Source organism: Gymnoscopelus braueri (assembly GCF_963280865.1).
Source record: "Gymnoscopelus braueri genome assembly, chromosome: 17".
NCBI lineage: Eukaryota > Metazoa > Chordata > Actinopteri > Myctophiformes > Myctophidae > Gymnoscopelus > Gymnoscopelus braueri.
Window position 1 is genome coordinate 16,679,034 of NC_137617.1, and position 24,736 is coordinate 16,703,769.

General features: G+C 42.1%; 1 protein-coding gene across 3 annotated transcripts; it reads left to right on the forward strand.

The window, feature by feature from the left end:
- The first annotated feature begins 734 nt into the window (after window positions 1-734).
- LOC308104450 (uncharacterized protein) lies at window positions 735-17,376 on the forward strand. Of its 3 annotated transcripts, XM_080454861.1 has the most exons (13): window positions 735-1,034; window positions 1,708-13,506; window positions 13,606-13,804; window positions 14,039-14,115; window positions 14,211-14,459; window positions 14,558-14,756; window positions 15,015-15,091; window positions 15,189-15,437; window positions 15,537-15,735; window positions 15,977-16,053; window positions 16,151-16,176; window positions 16,393-16,461; window positions 16,578-17,376. In XM_080454861.1, the coding sequence occupies exons 1-13, from the start codon at window positions 966-968 to the stop codon at window positions 16,636-16,638; spliced, it is 13,350 nt and encodes a 4,449-aa protein (XP_080310987.1). In that variant the 5' UTR covers window positions 735-965; the 3' UTR covers window positions 16,639-17,376. The 3 variants fall into 3 exon arrangements, with proteins under 3 accessions (XP_080310987.1, XP_080310986.1, XP_080310988.1); XM_080454860.1 differs by having other exon boundaries at window positions 16,151-16,461; XM_080454862.1 differs by lacking the exons at window positions 15,537-15,735; window positions 15,977-16,053; window positions 16,151-16,176 and having other exon boundaries at window positions 15,189-15,232; window positions 16,411-16,461.
- The last annotated feature ends 7,360 nt before the right edge of the window (window positions 17,377-24,736 follow it).

Below are 24,736 nucleotides of genomic sequence, written 5' to 3' on the forward strand. Positions count from 1 at the left end.
TTATTATTCTTGAACCCGAAAATATCTGTAGGCCTGGCTATATTCTTCGCATTTAGAAAATTGATGTGACATGGCCTATCTATAATGCTTAATTTCGGGTCGCAAGCTTAAAATAAAAAAGCTAAAACAAGAAAACAAACAATCAGTGGTGGAAAAAGTAGGCTACTCGTAAAAGTATCAATACTGCAGGGTATAAATACTCTGTTACAAGTAGAAGTCCGGTATAAAAAATTTACTTGAGTAAAAGTACAAAAGTATTGATATGAAAATTTACTTAAAGTACCAAAAGTAGAAAGTGCTCATTTTGCAGAATATCCCCATTTCACAAGTTTTCAAATGTATAAAATGTATAATTTTGTTGTTGAAAATAGCAGATCTACAAGCTCACAGTGCCTTGCATGGTGAGGCATTGTGAGCTTGTAGATCGGCTATTTTCAAATGGCCAAAATGTTTATAGGGTTAATGTATGTTTTGTATAATAAAAATCAACAAAGTTGCTAAAGTTTTCAAATAATTATAGTGGAGTAAAAGTATAATATTTGCCTCTGAGATGTAGTGGAGTAGAAGTAAAAGTACAGAAAATTGGAAATACTCCAGTAAAGTGAAAAATACCTCAAAAGTGTACCTAAGTACAGTACTTGAGTGTACTTAGTTACTTTACACCACTGCAAACAATGACAACTTCCTGGCCTGACTGGGTGAAAGTAACGACCACCACACCCACCGCAAGTTTGCTAGAGCTGCAGCTCAGCTGTGCTGCAGCTGATCATTCTTCCTCATATTGAATATACACATGTATACCGGACATTGCACCATGACAGTTCACACAACTGGAACGTTTACTTCAAACGTCGTTGCACTTCCTTGTTAGGGTATTGTTTATTCATGCAATTATGCAAATCAACACATCTAATTAATAAGACTGCTGCACCAAAGGTATTGCATCAAGAGTATCCAAGTGAAAGATGGACCCATTGGACCCCTCTCCTCCGAGTCCGTTTGCTAGAGCTGGGGGAACGGTCTGGTCGGTTTGGGTGAGTTTTTACATTAACTTAGTTTTTCATGGGATAGTCTATTACTTCATGGGGTATTACGGTAACAGGATATGTGGGCACCAAGGGAGAATGGGCACCTCGGTGTTAAATTGGCTATTTTTTTATGTTAAAAAATAAAGTACAATTTCTACAAATTGCTACAAAACCTGTATACCCAGTCATTTTGGGGCATAAAAAAGAAGTTGAAGGATACATTTAAGTCTGATAATGATGTGCGTGTTCACATCATGTTTACTTTACATTACTTAAGACCATTTTTCTAATATTTAATTTATTTGCATTTTGGACAAAATAGCCAATTTTACATAGAGGTTCCCAGATGTCCCTATAGTGCCCACCTATCCTGTATCTGGTATTACTGCCATGTGTGACGTGTGTCATGATCATTTAACATTATGCAGGATGTAAAATAACTGTTTTATTCCTCCCCCTCCCTCTCTCTCTCTCTCTCTCTCTCTCTCTCTCTCTCACCCCGCCCCCCCCCTCTCTCTCTCTCTCTCTCTCTCTCTCTCTCTCTCTCTCTCTCTCTCTCTCTCTCTCTCTCTCTCTCTCTCTCTCTCTCTCTCTCTCTCTCTCTCTCTCTCTCTCTCTCTCTCTCTCTCTCTCTCTCTCTCACACACACACACACACACACACACACACACACACACAGTACTACGTAGCAGAAGCTGTGGGAAGGTTCTTGAGGCCACAAGTTATTGATAATGATGGCCAGGAGCCTGAAGAGAGTAATGTCAGAGTTGAGGGAGCAGAGGAGACACGGACAGATCCTACAACCAGCTCTGTGGAGAACAGACCTCAGTCAACTGTTACCTGGGAAGAGTGTGACAGCAAAAATGGCTTAGGGCCAGCCAAAGAAAATGTACAATACACAGTGCAGTTCACTAGAGGGAGCGATGGACACACATTAGAAAATGATGAGGGTGAGATAGAGGAACAGATTGCAGACACTGGACCGCATGTTGCCAAAGAGATGGCAACAGAAGAAGAGGAAGTAGAGAATGATGGCAAACAGCACTTAATTGTAAAAGTGACCAGGACTCTCAAAACTGATGAGAATGAAGAACTTGATTATTTTGGATCTTCAAATCTTACACATGAGACGTTGAGTGACAACATGGAGGAAACTAACAGAAATAGTGGTCTTGAGGAAATTGGTGGGATAATGGCACACGAAGAAAGGCAGAATGTAGATGAAACCTTGAGAAATGTCCAGGTGAAAGATTGGAACGAGGGAGAGGAAGTCCTCATTGAAGACGAACCACAAGATTTGAAAGATGCATGTACTGCACGTTGCTCAGGGTCCGAAGATTACGCAGGCCAATTGTGTACATCAGTGAGTCCGGAGAAGGACAGTAGCATTTACAGAGAGGACTTGGCATTGGCGAGACAAGAGGAAGGTAGAGGAATGGAACATGAAGCGGATATGAGAAAAGAAACAGAGAGACATACAAGTGTGTCAGAGCAGGCCAGCGCTTTGTCCGACTCAGAGGATGAAAACGACCTCACATCTGACGAGGGATCGGTGGAGCACGGCGGAGCAGGGGTCGAGGAAGCAGTGCTCCTCTGTGAAGAAATATTACATGAGAACAGCGATGTTACTGCTTCAGAGGTTGCTCAAGATGCTCAACTACAAACAACAGGTGCTGTGGAAAACAAAAATACAGAGCTTTCAGGAAAATCTGAGCACATCGACCATCTGACAGTAACTGATGGGAAAGCCCAGTTGACAGGGATAAACATTCCAGTTGATGAGGAAAAGACCAGACCAGATGAAGGAAAGGTAAATAAAAATGAAACTGCACCCATTGAAGTAAAAATTGAAAGCAACAATGGAGGGGAAATAACTGGAAATCTTACACATGTAACGTTGAGTGACGACATGGAGGAAAGTAAAAGAAATAGTGGTCTTGAGGAGGAGATTGGCGAGATAATGGCAAATGATGAAGGGCAGAAAGTAGATGAAACTTTTAGAAATGTCCAGGTGAAGGATGGGAATGAGGGAGAGGAAGTGCTCACTGAAGACGAAGCACAAAGTTTGAAAGATGCATGCACTGTCCATCGCTCGGGGTCAGAAGACAACTCAGGCCAGTTGTATACGTCAGTGAGTCAGGACGATAACATTTACAGGGAGGATGTGGCATTGGTGAGACTGGAGGAAGAGGAAGGTAACCGAATGGAACATGAAGCAGTTGTCAGAAAGGAAACAGAGAGACATACAAGTGTGTCAGAGCAGGCCAGCACTTTGTCAGACTCTGAGGATGAAAACGACCTCACATCTGATGAGGACTTAGTGGAGCACGATGGGGCAGACGTCCAGGAAGCAGTGCTCGTCTGTGAAGAAATATGTGATGAGAACAGCGATGTTACTGCTTCAGAGGCTGCTCAAGACGCTCAACTAAAAATGACCTACAACAAGAGAGCTGAGTCAGATCATGACATAACTGTTGCCGCACAAGTGATGGGTGAGACACTTCTAAAAACTGAAAATGATGCAAATGACCTGGAAGTGACAGAGGACGGGAGCATAGCAGTAGAGAGGGAGAAGGATGTTGAGATTAAATCCCAAATTGATGACAAGGGGAAAGAAATGACAAAGAGCAATATATTAGATTTTGGCTTTGAAGCAGAGGTCATTGCAGAAGATGACATGGGCACAGAACATATTCAAGTCAGTGAGCCCGTCACAGAGAACATGGAAATACAACTTAAGAGAGCTAAGTATGAAGGTGGAAATCAAGACTGTATCGCAGCTCTGCTGGGAACGGTAACTCAAACAACTGAAAATGTTGCTGTGGAAAACCAAAGCATGGAGCCTTCAGTAATGTTTGAGCACATCGACCACCTGACAGTGACTGACGGGAACGCCCAGTTGACAGAGATAAACATTCCTTTTGATGAGGAGAAGACCAGACCAGATGAAGATAAGGTCTCAAGTTCAGAGGAAGATATAGTACATAAAAATAAATCTGCATTTACACCAATTGCAGTAAAAAATGAAAGCAACAATGGAGGGGAAATAACTGGAAATCTTACACATGTGACGTTGAGTGACAACATGGAGGAAACAAACAGAAATATTGGCCTTGAGGAGGAGATTGGCGCGATGATGGCACATGATGAAAGGCAAAATGTAGATGTCCAGGTGAAGGATGGGAATGAGGGAGAGGAAGTGCTCTTTGAAGAGGAAACACAAAGTTTGAAAGATGCATGTACTGTCCTTCGCTCAGGGTTAGAAGAAAACTCAGGCCAGTTGTACATGTCAGTGAGTCCAGAGAAGGACGGTAATATTTACAGAGAGGACGTGGCACTGTTGAGACAGGAGGAAGAGGAAGGTACAGGAATGGAACATGAAACGGATATGAGAAAAGACACAGAGAGAGGTACAAGCGTGTCAGAGCAGGCCAGCACTTTGTCAGACTCTGAGGATGAAAACAACCTCACATCTGATGAGGAATTGGTGGAGCACGGCAGAGCAGACGTCCAGAGAACAATGCTTCTCTGTGAAGAAATATTTGATGAGAACAGCGATGTTACTGCTTCAGAGGTTGCTCAAGACACTCAAATGACCTACAACAAGAGAGTATCTGCATCAGATCATGACATAGCTGTTGGTGTACAAGTGCAGGTGATGGGTGAGAGGCTTCAAAAAACAGAAAACAAGGATGCAAATTACCTGAACGCGACAGAGGACGGGAGCATAGCAGTAGAGAGGGAGCAGGATGTTGAGATTAAAGCACAAATTGATGACAAGGAGAAAGAAATAACAAAGAGCAATATATTAGCTTTTGGCTTTGAAGCAGAGGTCATTGCAAAAGATGACATGGGCACTGACCATATTCAAGTCAGTGAGCCCGTCACAGAGAACATGGAAATACAACTTAATAGAGCTCAGTATGAAGGTGGAAATCAAGACTGTATCGCAGCTCTGCTGGGAAAGGTAACTCAAACAACTAAAAATGTTGCTGTGGAAAACCAAAGCATGGAGCCTTCAGTAATGTTTGAGCACATCGACCACCTGACAGTGACTGACGGGAACGCCCAGTTGACAGAGATAAACATTCCTTTTGATGAGGAGAAGACCAGACCAGATGAAGATAAGGTCTCAAGTTCAGAGGAAGATATAGTACATAAAAAGGAATCTGCAGTTACACCAATTGCGGTAAAAAATGAAAGCAACAATGGAGGTGAAGGAACTGGAAATCTTACACATGTGACGTTGAGTGACAACATGGAGGAAACTAACAGAAATATTGGCCTTGAGGAGGAGATTGGCGCGATGATGGCACATGATGAAAGGCAAAATGTAGATATCCAGGTGAAGGATGGGAATGAGGGAGAGGAAGTGCTCTTTGAAGAGGAAACACAAAGTTTGAAAGATGCATGTACTGTCCTTCGCTCAGGGTCAGAAGAAAACTCAGGCCAGTTGTACATGTCAGTGAGTCCAGAGAAGGACAGTAACATTTACAGAGAGGACGTGGCACTGTTGAGACAGGAGGAAGAGGAAGGTAGAGGAATGGAACATGAAGCGGATATGAGAAAAGACACAGAGAGAGGTACAAGCGTGTCAGAGCAGGCCAGCACTTTGTCAGACTCTGAGGATGAAAACAACCTCATATCTGATGAGGGCTTGGTGGAGCACAGCGGGAGAGATGCACAGGAAGCAATGCTTCTCTGTGAAGAAATATTAGATGAGAACAGCGATGTTACTGCTTCAGAGGTTGCTCAAGACGCTCAACAAAAAATGACCTACTACAACAAGAGAGCAGTGTCAGATCATGACATGACACAACACACTGTTGCCGCACAAGTGACGGGTGAGACACTTCTGAAAACTGAAAATGATGCAAATGACCTGAACGCGACAGAGGACGGGAGCATAGCAGTAGAGAGGGAGCAGGATGTTGAGATTAAAGCACAAATTGATGACAAGGAGAAAGAAATTACAAAGAGCAATATATTAGATTGTGGCTTTGAAGCAGAGGGCAATGCAGAAGAGGATATTGGAACTAAACACATTCAAGTCAGTGAGCCCATCACAGAGAACATGGAAATGCAACTTAATAGAGCTCAGTTTGAAGATGGAAATCAAGACTGTATCACAGCTCTGCTGGGAACGGTAACTCAAACAACTGAAAATGTTGCTGTGGAAAACCAAAGCATGGAGCCTTCAGTAATATCTGAGCACATCGACCACCTGACAGTGACTGATGGGAAAGCCCAGTTGACAGAGATACACATTCCAGTTGATGAGGAGAAGCCCAGACCAGATGAAGATAAGGTCTCAAGTTCAGAGGCAGACATAGTAAATAAAAAAGAAACTGCACCCATTGAAGTAAAAATTGAAAGCAACAATGGAGGTGAAAGAACTGGAAATCTTACACATGTGACATTGAGTGACAACATAGAGGAAACTAGCAGAAATATTGGTCTTGAGGAGGAGATTGGTGCGATGATGGCACATGATGAAAGGCAAAATTTAGATATCGAGGTGAAGGATGGGAATGAGGGAGAGGAAGTGCTCTTTGAAGAGGAAACACAACGTTTGAAAGATGCATGTACTGTCCTTCGCTCAGGGTCAGAAGAAAACTCATGCCAGTTGTACATGTCAGTGAGTCCAGAGAAGAACAGTAACATTTACAGAGAAGACGTGGCACTGTTGAGACAGGAGGAAGAGGAAGGTAGAGTAATGGAACATGAAGCGGATATGAGAAAGGACACAGAGAGAGGTACAAGCGTGTCAGAGCAGGCTAGCACTTTGTCAGACTCTGAGGATGAAAACGACCTCACATCTGACGAGGAATTGGTGGAGCACGGCAGGGCAGACGTCCAGGAAGCAATGCTCCTCTGTGAAGAAATATTATATGAGAACAGCGATGTTACTGCTTCAGAGGCTGCTCAAGGCACTCAACCACAAATGACCTACAACAAGAGAGCAGCTGCATCAGATCATGACCTAACTGTTGGTGTACAAGTGCAGATGATGGGTGAGAGGCTTCAAAAAACTGAAAACAATGATGCAAATGACCTGAACGCGACAGAGGACGGGAGCATAGCAGTAGAGAGGGAGCAGGATGTTGAGATTAAAGCACAAATTGATGACAAGGAGAAAGAAATGACAAAGAGCAATATATTAGATTTTGGCTTTGAAGCAGAGGTCATTGCAGAAGATGACATGGGCACAGAACATATTCAAGTCAGTGAGTCCGTCACAGAGAACATGGAAATACAACTTAATAGAGCTCAGTATGAAGGTGGAAATCAAGACTGTATCACAGCTCTGCTGGGAACGGTAACTCAAACAACTGAAAATGTTGCTGTGGAAAACCAAAGCATGGAGCCTTCAGTAATGTCTGAGCACATCGACCACCTGGCAGTGACTGACGGGAAAGCCCAGTTGACAGAGATAAACATTCCAGTTGATGAGGAGAAGACCAGACCAGATGAAGATAAGGTCTCAAGTTCAGAGGAAGACATAGTACATACAAAAGAATCTGCATTTACACCAATTGCGGTAACAAATGAAAGCAACAATGGAGGTGAAGGAACTGGAAATCTTACACATGTGACATTGAGTGACAACATGGAGGAAACTAACAGAAATAGTGGCCTTGAGGAGGAGATTGGCACGATGATGGCACATGATGAAAGACAAAATGTAGATGTCCAGGTGAAGGATGGGAATGAGGGAGAGGAAGTGCTCTTTGAAGAGGAAACACAAAGTTTGAAAGATGCATGTACTGTCCTTCGCTCAGGGTCAGAAGAAAACTCAGGCCAGTTGTACATGTCAGTGAGTCCAGAGAATGACGGTAATATTTACAGAGAGGACGTGGCACTGTTGAGACAGGAGGAAGAGGAAGGTAGAGGAATGGAACATGAAGCGGATATGATAAAAGACACAGAGAGAGGTACAAGCGTGTCAGAGCAGGCCAGCACTTTGTCAGACTCTGAGGATGAAAACGACCTCACATCTGATGAGGAATTGGTGGAGCACGGCAGGGCAGACGTCCAGAGAACAATGCTTCTCTGTGAAGAAATATTTGATGAGAACAGCGATGTTACTGCTTCAGAGGTTGCTCAAGACACTCAAATGACCTACAACAAGAGAGTATCTGCATCAGATCATGACTTAACTGTTGGTGTACAAGTGCAGATGATGGGTGAGAGGCTTAAAAAAACTGAAAACAATGATGCAAATTACCTGAACGCGACAGAGGACGGGAGCATAGCAGTAGAGAGGGAGCAGGATGTTGATATTAAAGCACAAATTGATGACAAGGAGAAAGAAATGACAAAGAGCAATATATTAGATTTTGGCTTTGAAGCAGAGGTCATTGCAAAAGATGACATGGGCACTGAACATATTCAAGTCAGTAAGCCCGTCACAGAGAACATGGAAATACAACTTAATAGAGCTCAGTATGAAAGTGGAAATCAAGACTGTATCGCAGCTCTGCTGGGAACGGTAACTCAAACAACTGAAAATGTTGCTGTGGAAAACCAAAGCATGGAGCCTTCAGTAATGTTTGAGCACATCGACCACCTGACAGTGACTGACGGGAAAGGCCAGCTGACAGAGATAAACATTCCAGTTGATGAGGAGAAGCCCAGACCAGATGAAGATAAGGTCTCAAGTTCAGAGGAGGATATAGTACATACAAAAGAATCTGCAGTTACACCAATTGCAGTAAAAAATGAAAGCAACAATGGAGGTGAAGGACCTGGAAATCTTACACATGTGATGTTGAGTGACAACATGGAGGAAACTAATAGAAATATTGGCCTTGAGGAGGAGATTGGTGCGATGATGGCACATGATGAAAGGCAAAATGTAGATATCCAGGTGAAGGATGGGAATGAGGGAGAGGAAGTGCTCTTTGAAGAGGAAACACAAAGTTTGAAAGATGTATGTACTGTCCTTCGCTCAGGATCAGAAGAAAACTCAGGCCAGTTGTACATGTCAGTGAGTCCAGAGAATGACGGTAATATTTACAGAGAGGACGTGGCACTGTTGAGACAGGAGGAAGAGGAAGGTAGAGGAATGGAACATGAAGCGGATATGAGAAAAGACACAGAGAGAGGTACAAGCGTGTCAGAGCAGGCCAGCACTTTGTCAGACTCTGAGGATGAAAACGACCTCACATCTGACGAGGAATTGGTGGAGCACGGCAGGGCAGACGTCCAGAAAACAATGCTTCTCCGTGAAGAAATATTTGATGAGAACAGCGATGTTACTGCTTCAGAGGCTGCTCAAGACACTCAACTACAAATGACCTACAACAAGAGAGCAGCTGCATCAGGTCATGACATAACTGTTGGTGTACAAGTGCATATGATGGGTGAGAGGCTTCAAAAAACTGAAAACAATGACGCAAATGACCTGAACGCGACAGAGGACGGGAGCATAGCAGTAGAGAGGGAGCAGGATGTTGAGATTAAAGCACAAATTGATGACAAGGAGAAAGAAATGACGAAGAGCAATATATTAGATTTTGGCTTTGAAGCAGAGGTCATTGTAGAAGATGACATGGGCACAGAACATATTCAAGTCAGTGAGCCCGTCACAGAGAACATGGAAATACAACTTAATAGAGCTCAGTATGAAGGTGGAAATCAAGACTGTATCGCAGCTCTGCTGGGAATGGTAACTCAAACAACTGAAAATGTTGCTGTGGAAAACCAAAGCATGGAGCCTTCAGTAATGTCTGAGCACATCGACCACCTGACAGTGACTGACGGGAAAGCCCAGTTGACAGAGATAAACATTCCAGTTGATGAGGAGAAGCCCAGACCAGATGAAGATAAGGTCTCAAGTTCAGAGGAAGATATAGTACATAAAAAGGAATCTGCAGTTACACCAATTGCAGTAAAAAATGAAAGCAACAATGGAGGGGAAAGAACTGAAAATCTTACACATGTGACGTTGAGTGACAACATGGAGGAAACTAACAGAAATATTGGCCTTGAGGAGGAGATTGGCGCGATGATGGCACATGATGAAAGGCAAAATGTAGATATCCAGGTGAAGGATGGGAATGAGGGAGAGGAAGTTCTCTTTGAAGACGAAACACAAAGTTTGAAAGATGTATGTACTGTCCTTCGCTCAGGGTCAGAAGAAAACTCAGGCCAGTTGTACATGTCAGTGAGTCCAGAGAAGGACAGTAACATTTACAGAGAGGACGTGGCACTGTTGAGACAGGAGGAAGAGGAAGGTACAGGAATGGAACATGAAACGGCTATGAGAAAAGAAACAGAGAGATATACAAGCATGTCAGAGCAGGCCAGCACTTTGTCAGACTCTGAGGATGAAAACGACCTCACATCCGATGAGGGCTTGGTGGAGCACGGTGGGGCAGACGTCCAGGAAGCAATGCTTCTCTGTGAAGAAATATGTGATGAGAACAGCGATGTTACTGCTTCAGAGGTTGCCCAAGACACTCAACTACAAATGACCTACAACAAGAGAGCAGCTGCATCAGGTCATGACATAACTGTTGGTGCACAAGTGATGGATGAAACGCTTCTAAAAACTGAAAACAAGGATGCAAATGACCTGAACACGACAGAGGACGGGAGCATAGAAGTAGAGAGGGAGCAGTGTGTTGAGATTGACTCACAAATTGATGACAAGGGGAAAGAAATTACAAAGGGCAGTATATTAGATTGCCGCTTTGACGCAGAGAGCAGTACAGAAGATGACATGAGAACTGAACATATTCAAGTCAGTGAGCCCATGACAGAGAACATGGAAACACAACTTAATAGAGCTCAATATGAAGGTGGGAACCAATATGCTGTTGCAGCTCTGCTGCAGGGAACGGTAACTCAAACAACCGTTGCTGTGGAAAACCAAAGTACAGAGCTGTCAGGAATCGGCCACCTGACAGTGACTGACGGGAAAGCACATTTGACAGACCTACATTTCCCAGGTGATGAGGAGAAGACTAGACCAGAAGAAAATGTCTCAAATTCAGAGGAAGACATAATAAATAAAAATGAATCTGCACTTGCAGTAAAAACTGAAAGCAACAATGGAGGGGAAATAATGGGAGTGCTCCGAAGTACCTCCCCAGAGATATCTGACAGGCTTGTTGTTGTGCCTCTGAAGCTAAACAGTGTAGTATGTGAGGAAACTCAAGAGGGAGTTCCTCAGTATGACAACAATAGGCATGAGCTATATGAGGATACAACACAAAGGATCCTGGAAGTAGGGGATTATGAAGAAATTCAGTCCACCCAGTTACCAGAAGAGGTGGGAAGCAAAGACTTAGAAAGCTTCATAAAAACTGTTGGTAGCGGTGAGGCTGGACATTTATTTATACACGGAGAAGAACAGGGCTCCAAACTGGAAAACGCTCTGCAAATTGAGAACATGTTTGACATGGTTGCAGAGGGGCATACTGGGACACTGTGCCTCACAGATACTGAACTGCCAAGGGGAAAGGAGGAACCATCCACTGAACCAATGGATGAAACACCAGCTCAAGTATCAGCATACATATCTACAGCTGAGTTCGGACCAGTGGATGCATCACTGACGACCGGGGCCAGACATTCAGAGCGTGTGTCTGAGACAGATGCCAGCTCACAAGATGAGACTCGAGGGACAGACGCAGAACCGTCAGCTCAGACTGCGGAGCTGCTGGCTGAAATAAACAATGAACCAGACATAAAAAATGGACCTGTCATGGACACACAAAATAATACGACAATAGAAGAGAATGTGGATGACTTATCAGCGGAAACGATGGAATTCCCTGAAGCTGAATTAAATAAGGTGAAAGTGACAGGATTTGGTTATGAACCAATTGATCCCACAGTGTTAGAGGAGAATATCAGCCAGACCATTAGTCTAGCAGAGAGCAATGTTGAAACTAGAATGATGGAGCAACCAAGTGCAACTTGGCCTATATTAAATGAGGAGGTACAGTTTATGGCAATGGATGTACAAGATGCGGGGTTAAATATGCAAGAAATTGCAGGCCCTGGAATTAAGAAGACAACAGCGGAAAAAGAAAATTCCTCTGAAATTATAAATCTGCAAAAAATGGAAACAACAACTACATCAAAGACAACAGATGGTGAGGAAAATGCTTTGTTTGAAACAGACATAGATATTAACACAAAGCAACTGCTTGAGTCAATAGAAATAAACCATGAAATGTTTAACAAACAACATTGCACTCGAATGGAAAAGGCCATGGCTGTTGGATTCTATAATGAATCTTTGGACATTAAGTCAGAACCAGAACTTATAACATCAAAGGAAACAGAAATTACAAGACATGGAAAAGCTGACAAAGTGACAGAGTTAGTGGGAGAAGATGTGAGAGGAATGGGTGGGCCACATGAGACAGATGATGAAATACTTGACATGTGGATAGAGACTGTATTATGTAAGGATACAGATAACACAGAACCCCAAATGATAAGAAAACCAACTAAGAGGGAACCAGAAGAAACAGACGATGAAGAGACAGGATCAGGACCGGATGAAGAGATGTCAAAACTCACAGAGAAAGAGCCACAACGGGTGTCAATAAACAATGAGGAACCGGAGACTGAACTTGCATTAGGGGGTGAGACAGAAATATTGGAGACTTCACCACTGGTAGAGTCAGGATACACGGCTGTTGGACAATTCCCATGTGAAGGGGCCTCAGCAGAAAATGAGACTGCAATACTGAAATTAAGTGGTGCTGAAGTATTTCAAGCCATACATGAGACAGCAGACAGCATGTCAGAATTTGGCTTCTCTGCTCTGTCTGTCAAATCATCTGAAATTGAGGATGGAGATATGAAGGGAGCTGATGAGACACAAGACTCATGTGTTCAAGAGGACCCATCCACACATGCAATACACATGCATACTGGATTTCTAAATAATACATATGATGCAACAACTGTTTTGTCTGAGGCCAGGGAGGATGAATTGTCATATCAATCTCAAGAACACAGAGAGACGGACATTGTCGAACTTATGGGGACCGAAACGGGACTACAGGTTATTGATCCCGAGATATCAGACTCTGACCTACAAGAGAAAACTAACTGTGAGATATCTAAAGGAATGGAGGAGAAACCACAGACGACATGTGCTCTTTTTCAAGGTGAGGCTGTAAACACTGAAGACAAACTTTTTGGGGCAATTGCGCTGAGCATTACAGACGAAATGAAAGAGGTTAATTCAGGAAAACCATACAAATCACAGGAAGCAGAGTCTGAGGTTCTTGGCCAAAGAAGTGAGCCATTAGTGGTGTTAGAGGGAAGGATTTTGACAGAATCTGATTTGCACAAGAAGACATGTTTAGAAGGCCAGGATCAACTGTGTGATGTTCTGGACAAAGCACATTCTGGGAGGAAAGCAGCATCTTCACCTGTTGAGTTGAGCACAGCAGACGATGCAGAGGAACTGGCCACGCCTCTACCAACACCCGGTGACCAGCTTGAGGTACCATTACTCTATTAAACAGATGTTTTCAATCAATCATACATGTATAGAGAATGCATTTCCACAATAAACATGTTTTTATTTCTGTTGCCATTGCAGTTTAACACGTTGGACTTCACTCCCCAAAAGACAAGAATTGCCATTAAGAATCGTCATGTAAGACCACCAAAGGACCCCCGTGCTCTTCTACAGATGCCCTCTGCGGAACCCACTCCTCCGAAACCCTCTGGACGTCTTCCTATGAAAGGCCTTACAGCTGTATCCATGGGAGGCTTGGGCATTGGAATAAAACTGCCCGGTAAGTCAGTTGTAGGAAAGGGGTCATGAACTGTGTGTGTGTGTGTGTGTGTGTGTGTGTGTGTGTGTGTGTGTGTGTGTGTGTGTGTGTGTGTGTGTGTGTGTGTGTGTGTGTGTGTGTGTGTGTGTGTGTGTGTGTGTGTGTGTGTGTGAGAGTGAGTGAATTCTTTGATTCTGCTGTGCCAAAAATGTAATTCATAATCTATAAATGATCCCGTGCCACTTTGTGTTTCAGGATTTGGAGCTGGTTTCCCTGTTTTAAAAAAGACAAATGTGTCGAGAGAGGAAAATCGCACAGAAGACTGTCCTCAGGTTTTTATTAACTTTTGGTCTTTCGTGTGAGCAGAAACCCTTTCCATGTCATGTTTTGTATTGAATTATATATGTACTTGTCCATTGCTCAACAGAAAGAGACTGAGACAAAGCTAGAAGTGAATGATGGCTCTCCTGAGCCAGTGGTGCTGTTGGAGGGAAGGATTTCGAGAGAATCTGATTTGCACAAGAAGACATGTTTAGAAGTCCAGGATCAACTGCGTGATGTTCTGGACAAAGCACTTTCTGGGAGGAAAGCAGCATCTTCACCTGTTGAGTTGAGGACAGCAGTCGATGCAGAGGAACTGGCCACGCCTCTACCAACACCCGGTGACCAGCTTGAGGTACCATTACTCTATTGAACAGATGTATTCAATCATACATGTATAGAGAATGCATTTCCACAATAAACATAATGTTTTTATTTCTGTTGCCATTGCAGTTTAACACGTTGGACTTCACTCCCCAAAAGACAAGAATTGCCATTAAGAATCCTTATGTAAGACCACCAAAGGACCCCCGTGCCCTTCTACAGATGCCCTCTGCGGAACCCACTCCTCCAAAACCCTCTGGACGTCTTCCAATGAAAGGCCTTACAGCTGTATCCATGGGAGGCTTGGGCATTGGAATAAAACTGCCTGGTAAGTCAGTTGTAGGAAAGGGGTCATGAACTACCTGGTGGGTGGGTGTGTGTGTGTGTGTGTGTGTGTGTGTGTGTGTGTGTGTGTGTGTGTGTGTGTGTGTGTGTGTGTGTGTGTGTGTGTGTGTGTGTGTGTGTGTGTGTGTGTGTGTGTGTGTGTGTGTGTGTGTGTGTGTGTGTGTGTGTGAATTCTTTGATTCTGCTGTGCCAAAATTTAATTCATAATCTATAAATGATCCCGTGCCACTTTGTGTTTCAGGATTTGGAGCTGCTTTCCCTGTTTTAAAAAAGACAAATGTGTCGAGAGAGGAAAATCTCACAGAAGACTGCCCACAGGTACAGTAACATTTCATCTTGCATGGGGAGCAGAAGAAAGCATTTCAATGGCATGTTTTGTATTGAATTATTTATGTACTTGTCCATTGCTCAACAGAAAGAGACAGAGACAAAGCAAGAAGTGAATGATGGCTCTCCTGAGTCAGTGGTGCTGTTGGAGGGAAGGATTTCGAGAGAATCTGATGTGCACAAGAAGACATGTTTAGAAGGCCAGGATCAACTGCGTGATGTTCTGGACAAAGCACATTCTGGGAGGAAAGCAGCATCTTCACCTGTTGAGTTGAGGACAGCAGTCGATGCAGAGGAACTGGCCACGCCTCTACCAACACCCGGTGACCAGCTTGAGGTACCATTACTCTATTGAACAGATGTTTTCAATCATACATGTATAGAGAATGCATTTCCACAATAAACATAATGTTTTTTATTTCTGTTGCCATTGCAGTTTAACACGTTGGACTTCACTCCCCAAAAGACAAGAATTGCCATTAAGAATCCTCATGTAAGACCACCAAAGGACCCCCGTGCTCTTCTACAGATGCCCTCTGCGGAACCCACTCCTTCAAAACCCTCTGGACGTCTTCCAATGAAACGCCTCGCAGGTGTGCCCATGGCAGGCTTGGGCATTGGAATAAAACTGCCCGGTAAGTCAGTTGTAGGAAAGGGCTCATGAACTACCTGTGTGTGTGTGTGTGTGTGTGTGTGTGTGTGTGTGTGTGTGTGTGTGTGTGTGTGTGTGTGTGTGTGTGTGTGTGTGTGTGTGTGTGTGTGTGTGTGTGTGTGTGTGTGTGTGTGTGTGTGTGTGTGTGTGTGAATTCTTTGATTCTGCTGTGCCAAAATGTAATTCATAATCTATAAATGATCCCATGCCACTTTGTGTTTCAGGATTTGGAGCTGGTTTCCCTGTTTTAAAAAAGACAACTTTGTCGAGAGAGGAAAATCTCACAGAAGACTGCCCACAGGTACAGTAACATTTCATCTTGCATGTGGAGCAGAAGAAAGCATTTCAATGGCATGTTTTGTATTGAATTATATATGTACTTGTCCATTGCTCAACAGAAAGGGACTGAGACAAAGCTAGAAGTGAATGATGCAGAAGGAGCGAGTGCATTCTCCGGCAGCGGCAGCAGCCGTGGAACTGCCGCGGAACTGCCGGTGGAGGAGCGGCAGTTGCCGGCAGTGACTGCCGGCGGTGGACTGCGTTACACAAACGCAGCACACTCCCAAAGCTGGCGCCGCCGGCAGCTCCGCGGCAGCTCCGCGGCAGCAGCCGCTGCCGGAAAATGCACTCGCTATCCCTCGAATGATGGCTCTCCTAGGCAAGACGTGGCCGAACACAAACCTAAATGGATGCCCCCAAGACAGCCAGGGTATAACTTTTGTTTGACACACTGTTTTCCAAATTATTCATATCACTATGATATTATTTGTTTATTTATTAATTTGGCACTTAATCGTTCTTAAATGTTTTGCACTGTTTCAACAGGTTTGGAAATCCACTGATGTCTGAGCTAAAGAATAAATTGAAGAAGACAGCAAAAGAATGAGAGGACAACTATTTATTTGCAATAGCCTACCTTATGTTTATTTCTTGACAATACTACCTACAGTGTTAAAATGAATTATGTAGTTTTCAATCAATTCTTTGTTTAATGCTTATAATGTGTAAAGTTCTGTCTATAAATATTTTGTGTAATGAACTCACTGTTTTTATAGTATATGTGCAAAATAGGAATATCAGGTTTGTCCTGATGTTCGCAATGCATAAGAATGTTTTGAGAGTTGGCAGATTTTGCGCGGGGTAATGTATGTTTTATTTTTCCTTTCACAGTTCAGAAACAAAAGTAGTGTTATACAGCCTGGCCTAGTTGCAATTTACCCACAAAGGCTATCTCACTCAGGAATAAAAATTACAGCCTTAATCCATCAACTGTCAGCCTGTCATGAACTGGAATTTAATAAATCAATACATTTGACTTTGAACTCAACTGTTTTTCTCTTAGCCATTTGTGTGACTTTCCTCTCATCTTGCCAATATAAAAACAAGATTAATTTGCAAGTATAGAAGGTAAATGTCACTTCCTGAACTCAACACAGGACAGGTATTATTCACAAATGTTATATTATCTCAGCAGGCAGAATAGAACAGACGCATGACAGATATAGGCTGCTGAAATTGCTGTTTAAACTGTCAGTTCACATGTTAGATCAGTAGATGGCGATATCACCCTGCATAAATGCTATGTGGTGCTGAGGTTGTCACGAGATAGCCACTCAGGTTAAAGGAGTAGTTCACCCCCAAAATGACTTTTTTCCTATTGATTACTCACCCCATGGAGCCTTGATTTCATGGATATTTTTTTGTTTTTGTCGCATTCCTTCCTTTATTATTTGATTATAATAAATTTAGCCCCATTGATTCCGGTAGGAGACACAAATGCATTTGTGTCTCCTACCGGAATCAATGGGGAAAAATTTATTATAATCAAATTATTGGCTTAGGAATGTGACAAAAACAAAAAAAAATCCATGAATTCAAGGCTCCAGGTGGTGAGGAATCAATAGAAAAAAAGTCATTTTGGGGGTGAACTACCCCTTTAAACAAAAAAATCATTTTCAGGTCGGAATACCAATTTCATCCAATCAGGAGAGAAAACTCATACATGATACATAATACGTAATTAGATATCAAAGTGAAATTAGAAGTTATCAACCAAATAAATGAGACGCACTGTATTGGAACTGGAACACAGACCAAATGTCTGACCCACCTGAATTTTTTTTTTCCTGTTTACCAAAGAGCTGAAGAGACGAGACCCCTTACTGAACAAACACTCATTATAGCTTTACTTTTCTTTTTCTTTTTACCAAATACCAAATAATTTTGTTTTAACAGTTAATTAATAAATACATAGCCTGCTGCCTACATTTACTCCAAGTAGGCTATTATTCTAAGGCTAAGTTTGGCATGAGTTAATGTGTTAAGGACAGGTTGGTGTTAGTAGAGGGCGTTTAGGGTGATCATCAGTGGTGGAAAAAGTACTAAAATGTTTTACTTAAGTAAAAGTATCAACAATGTATAAATACTACACGTAATAGTCTGGTACACGTGGTTTTCATTCAGTTCTAGCTACAAAGCAAATGGCTCAAGTAGTAACTCAGAGGGCAGTGACCTCCCCATGAGTCAATCACCAACGAGCACCAGGTGTGTTTAATTGATTGATAAATGTCAGCACAGGTGTTACTTAAAGCGTTTATGAGCTCAGTACAGCTCAGGGTTCCAGAGAATGTGCACATCTGTAACCACATGTGAGTAGAGATTCATGGTTTATTATGTTTATTGGAGTTTGGTTGAAGTATATTCCACAGTTGACTTATGCTGTATTATTGATGACACATTTGTACTGTTTAAGTTTGCCAAATACTGTGTTGGTATTGATTGTCTGTCTGTTTTATGTTATTTCTCATGTAGAATCACACACTGACCAAACCCTGTAATTGTGCCTGTGCATTTCTAAAGTAAAAACCCTAAAAAGAACTTAATGACAACCGTGTTGTAAATGACATCCCATATTGTTGGCTACTGCACCTGAACCAAACCTTCACGTGTGTGTGTGTGTGTGTGTGTGTGTGTGTGTGTGTGTGTGTGTGTGTGTGTGTGTGTGTGTGTGTGTGTGTGTGTGTGTGTGTGTGTGTGTGTGTGTGTGTGTGTGTGTGTGTGTGTGTGTGTGTGTGTGTGTGTGTGTGTGTGTGTGTGTGTGTGTGTGTGTGTGTGTGTGTGTGTGTGTGTGTGTGTGTGTGTGTGTGTGTGTGTGTGTGTGTGTGTGTGTGTGTGTGTGTGTGGCAATTATTTAATAAAATATTATATATAGTTTTAAGTAAAGTATACATGATTAGAGCATGCTTAAACATTCGACAATTAAGGTCTGATATTTCTACAATCGCTACTATCTCTCTCTCATTGTGGGGCATAAACAAGGATACAATTAAGTCTGATGATGATATTTCTTGCATGGCAACAGAAGCCCTTGATTTTCTTGATTGTATCTGTAAAGAAGAAACCGTCTGAGGCTTTGCAAATAATAATTTAATGTACATTCGCAGGCTGCAGATGAAGACAGGAGAATGTGAGGACTGGAGGTTATTTTTCTGTTGTTGAAGAAGCCAAAGACCAGAAGGAGCAGGAATATCCATACGAAAGAGTCTCATAAACAAGTGAATGCATTTATATGATGGATAAAGGCCGTGAAAACATTCCTCCATCCTGTGTCTGTGATTTAAAAGGCACTTCTAAGCTCACAGGCCAAGTAAGAGATATTGCAGAATGCGCCTCTCCACACCATGATGCTGGGATCCGAAGTCTAGATGGTGCAATCATCTCAAAGTCACTGGCCCGCTGTTTGCCACTCAACTGCACCCCAGTTTCAAAATACTTATTTTTCAGAGGTAGGAGACTGCCATCTCAATCTATGGGGCCTTGGAGTAATTTAGAAGTTCCTATCTCCCCTGTATATGGTGAAGGAATTGCATCTATACAGTGTTCTATCGCAACAGCTTCCAGTAGCACTCCTACCGTTTCTCCTGTGCGTTTCATAGGGGATGAGACTATGCCTTCTCCTGTGAGTTTCATAGTGGATGAGATTATGCCACATGGATGTACATTTGATAGCTCCTTCATGACCGGAATAAATTCCAGCTCTGTTTCTTATATTCGTGTCGCACCCAACTCTCCTGTAGCTGCCATTTTACCATACACGGGTGCGACAAACGTTAAAACTTGTAGCGGTGTAAATGAGACTGATGTTGGCCCTGTTGTTGACCAAGATGGGTCTGCTCCAGAAGAATCATGCAATGATCTCCAGAACAAAACTTTTACTTCCCCTCTCAGCAGTACCTTTGAAACTAAATCTCAGTGTGTGTTCGGCAGCACAAATATTTTGTTTGAAAGCAGTATGAGTATTGTTAACCAGAACACCTTTGAAGTTGACAGTCTGTCTAACATCATTGGCCCTAATAGCTACACATTTGATGTCAACCTCCAGAAAACATTTGACATGGACAGTCCGGCTAACATCATTAACCAGACCACTAGCCCTAAAAACAACACATTTGATGTCCACCAACCTTGCCCCTCAAAGTGTAACAATGCAAAAATGGCTCACTTTCATAACACTTTTGATGCTGAGCCTATTGTAGCGGCAGTATCTGAAGCCAGAGTTGAACCTAATATAGTGACGGTCTCTGAAGCCAGAGCTGGATCTGAAGTAGTGGCAGCCTTTGATGCTGAGCCTGTCGTAGTGGCAGTATCGGAAGCCAGAGCTGAACCTATTATAGTGACGGTCTCTGAAGCCAGAGCTGAACCTAATATAGTGATGGTCTCTGAAGCCAGAGCTGAACCTAATATAGTGACGGTCTCTGAAGCCAGAGATGGATCTGATGTAGAGGCAGCCTTTGATGCCGAGCCTGTTGGAGTAACGGTTACTGAATCTGGAAGCAGCGAATGTAGTGATAAAACGCACTCAAGTACACTAAATCCAGAAGGATTCTCTGACAGCCTCTCTCATCAAAGCCTGGCTGTACAGAATAACGGGGCATGTTATTTGAATGAAACTGTCGATTTTGGGGAAGTGGCGCTTTGCGCAGCATCTACGCCCATGCCTTGCTCCCAAGTAAACAAGTTGATCAGTGGACAAGGGATGGAAAAATCCTCCGTAGTGCCGAAAAATCTGAATGAACCAGACACTCGGTTGGCTCCACCAACAAACGTTGTTGGTAACCGAAAGACATTCCTGACCATCCCCAGTGCAAAGCCCCTGCTGCCTCCTTCATGCACTCCATCAAAGTTATTGAAATGCAACGCAGCCTCAGCGATTCCTGGATATTCAAAGCAACCTCACTTTGGCCTACTTATGATGAGGAGGAGAGCCCAAGAGGAAGCCCCTGGAAATACCGCTGCTACCCCCAAGAAGGTGCGTAAAATACAATTATCAATTTTATATATGATTAAAAACAAAATGACCCTTATGCATGAATGTAAAATAATGTGTGATTTTGTCTCTATATTTGCTTTGACTTTGACTCTCTCAGGCTACAGGAATCCCCAGGTCTATCATGACACCTAGTGCAGATACAGGTAAGCATTAGTTAAAAAAAACATCAAAGTCGGAAATTGCATTATAAAACAAAATGTGTTGTAATTTTACACATAAAGATTTATTTTCTATCATTAAAATTGTAGTGTTAGACAGACCGTGGCAGTAGGTCTGGTATCTACTTGTACAGTTTGTGAACAGTTTTTTTTGGTGTCATAACGTACCCAAACTAGAGCTGTGAAAACCCTGCTACAAAATAAAAACAAACAGGGAATGTGGGGGGGGGGGGATTTTATATTACTCCTTCAGATTTTATCCAAATATCACGCAAATTGGTACAAATTATCTCTATAGTCATGTGATCAAGACGGTCGGTCCCATTTTTCCTATTCCGATTGGGGAATTCCAAACATTGCTGGCCCACAATAATCCACCTGACCTGGTGGAGACCTGTGCTCCGAGGAGCACTGTTTCTAGTTTGACACGTCCTCGGTTTTAACAAAGAAATGTGTTTAATTGCTTATTTAAGTGTATTTGAGCTGAATTTTGGTATGTTGTAGTCAAGTACCACATTGCATTGTGGGACATTCATACCAGTCTAGTGCCAGTATTGCATACTGTAATATACATTTACAGTATTATCCAAATTTAGTTTGCATTTCATGTCCTTTTGAATACAGTAGCTACTAAGCTTTCAAACATGCAAAAAGTCTCATACTAATTTGACATGCCAAATAGTATGCCAGTATGGAATTTCAGACGCAGCCTCAGTCAAATGATCCATCTATATTACATCTTTCCAGTTGTGTCTGCACGGTCCAAGATTCCTGGTGCCGGTTTAAGGAGACAATGTGGACTACCTTCAGAAATGGCACCTCTCAGACCTCCTTTGAAAAGGGCAATGGCAGTAAATACGTCCACTGGAACCACAGGTACACACATTTCCTGTCTTATGTTGTTGCTTTTACAATAGAACAATACTGTAATGCACACTGTTGTATAATTGCATCTAGCTACAGTTTTAAATACTGTACATGCCCTTAGAGCAAGTTGATGCACACATTTGGGGGCTAATCCAAAGGTTCACACTTATAAATTCACAGAATATCATTATTGTGTCGTCCTCAATTCAAACTAATCTCACCCAGATGACATTCATTTATCCAAACATTCCTGCCACTTAAAGACTTTCGTAGTTTGTTTTTTTTGGTTCTCGGAAACTGTTGGTCCGAACAAATTGCTTCTGCTGGGTCATATGAGACACACATGCCGAGATAAGTGTAAATAAGTGTTGTCATCTCTATCTCAATCTCTATCCAGTAGAGTGTATGTAATTTGCTTTTTTTCTGTCTTCAGTTAAAACACACACAGCCACTGCTGTCCCTGCAGTGAGGACTGGCCGAGCACCTAATCATTCTAAGAAGCCCATATTGACCAGTAGGGAGGCTTCGGCAGGAGCAAAAAGGATAAATATAGGTGAGTGAAAGTTGGTGCTTAGTGCTTCTATTAAAGCTAACTTGAAGTTTGCACACAAAACAGCCATTATATCATAGATTCTTCTTGTGGACCATGTGAGCTTAACCCTAACATCCATATTCATACTTTCACACAGACCTCTCGTTTTGTTGTTCACATCTAGTCAAATCTTTCAAACAGGGGATTCATCCAAGTTTTATAATGTGAATGTTTTTGCAGGCTGTGCCAACTGTGCCCAAACACAGACAAAGCTGGTAGACTGTCAACAGCAATTGGTTGCATGTCAACAAAGAAACAGACATCTACAAGAGGGTATGGTTTATTGTAATAATTAACAGTATAGTCAGTTTGTTTCCATAATATTCACAGGTAATTGGTTTTAAAGTCTCAGAGCCCTGAGGGGTCTGAGGCCGTGGTCATAAAGGGTTAATTAAATTAACGAGTTAATATTAGAAATCGGTTTTGCCACCCTCAGCAAAAGACCAGTTTGACTGCTTATTCTGTGTTCTTTGTCCTGATGATGTCTCACCATAAATTATATGGCAGTTAAGTGTTTTGAGTACAGTAGTATCTAGTAAAATGTATGCCAACCTCTGACATAGAAGAATGGCATGATTTCATTTAAGCTAATTCTAACTCATGACAGGCCATGGTACAGTATATTGTCATTACATCACAGCTAATATATAAGGGGATTGTCCTTGAGTGAGTTATTGCTTTTAAAAAAAAGTTACCAAATATGGCAACATGAAAATGTTAACTATATATATTACTTTTTGATTAATCAAAAAATTAATTGATAGAATAATCGTGAAGAAAATAATCGATAGTTGCAGCCATAGTTACGATTTAGAGCCAATAGATCTCCTATTTTCACTATTTGATGTACAAAGCAGTATGTTTACCTTAAAATGCCTTTTCCAGGTATTTTTATTCTTCTCCATGTGTAAATGTTTGACTGTCAATAGTATTATATATTCATGATTAATTGCTTTTTCTTTCTTTCAGAACTGCGAAAGTTGACGGAGGAAAAGGCTGACTGGAGAGGACAACATTAAGCACCATGTTTATGGGCCATTCTGTTAATGGACACAACATGCCATCACTGCAGTATTGTCATCAGATTTTTTTTAAATATTATGTATGCATTATTATTGGCGAAAGATCATCAGCATTGTTTTAAATATTATGTATGTATTATTATTGGCGAAAGATCATGTTTTCTTTTTTAATTAATAAAGTCAATAGACCAACCATGTTTCATGTTTTTGGTAATGGGCAATCCTACACATGTCATTCAGATGCAATGGTGTGTCATTTTAACCACAATAAGGCTAGCCTGGTTCCAGACTACTCTGCCATTGAAAAAAAAGTGCTCTCGGCAGATTCGTATTTATATATTTAAAATCAATGCAGTGATATTAGTCTGGCCATGCCAGGCTACAATAAGGCTATATTGAAAATGTTGTATGACACCTTAACCAGAATGTAAAAATGTTTTTCCATTACAAAGTAATGCCAGTAGGGCAACTGCAGGAGTCTGTACCTAGCATGCGTGTTTTTTTGTGTTGTAGGAAACCAGTGTTCCTCAAGGAAACCTATACAAACACAGGGAGGGAGAACAGGCAAACTACACAGAAAGGCCCCATGCCGGGGTCATCACCTCACTGTGAGAGTGATGTGGGTTTATACTTATAACGTATTCATAAAGCATCCTGATATATTCATTACTAACAGCAATGCTTAATTCATTCCTGTTGAAAATGTAGTTTAGTTTTGTTTAATATCTTGCACAGTAAAGTTCTGTTAAAACTGTACTCCGTAAGTTTCATGTCATGGTATTCAAACCCTGGTCTCCTGCGTAGTAAACCAAACTGCCACCGCTCCAGAGTGATTACCTGCATACTAGGAATCGGTTAACCCCCAACCTGCCTGAAACGGCAGTCTCCGGCTCTGTAGGAACCCACTATAGCTTTGCCAGGGGAGATATTGCACTTAAAGGAATGGTTAACCCAAAAAAATATTTTCATCAATCACACACCCACCCCATGAAGCATTGAATTCATGGAGATTGTTT

Excerpts from the sequence above, each read along its gene's own strand:
- LOC308104450 (XM_080454860.1), top strand. The coding sequence starts at position 966 with ATGGACCCATTGGACCCCTCTCCTCCGAGTCCGTTTGCTAGAGCTGGG. Across the intron at positions 13,805-14,038 it reads CATTGGAATAAAACTGCCCG|GATTTGGAGCTGGTTTCCCT; the intron begins GTAAGTCAGTTG and ends TTTGTGTTTCAG. Across the intron at positions 16,054-16,150 it reads TCACAGAAGACTGCCCACAG|AAAGGGACTGAGACAAAGCT; the intron begins GTACAGTAACAT and ends ATTGCTCAACAG.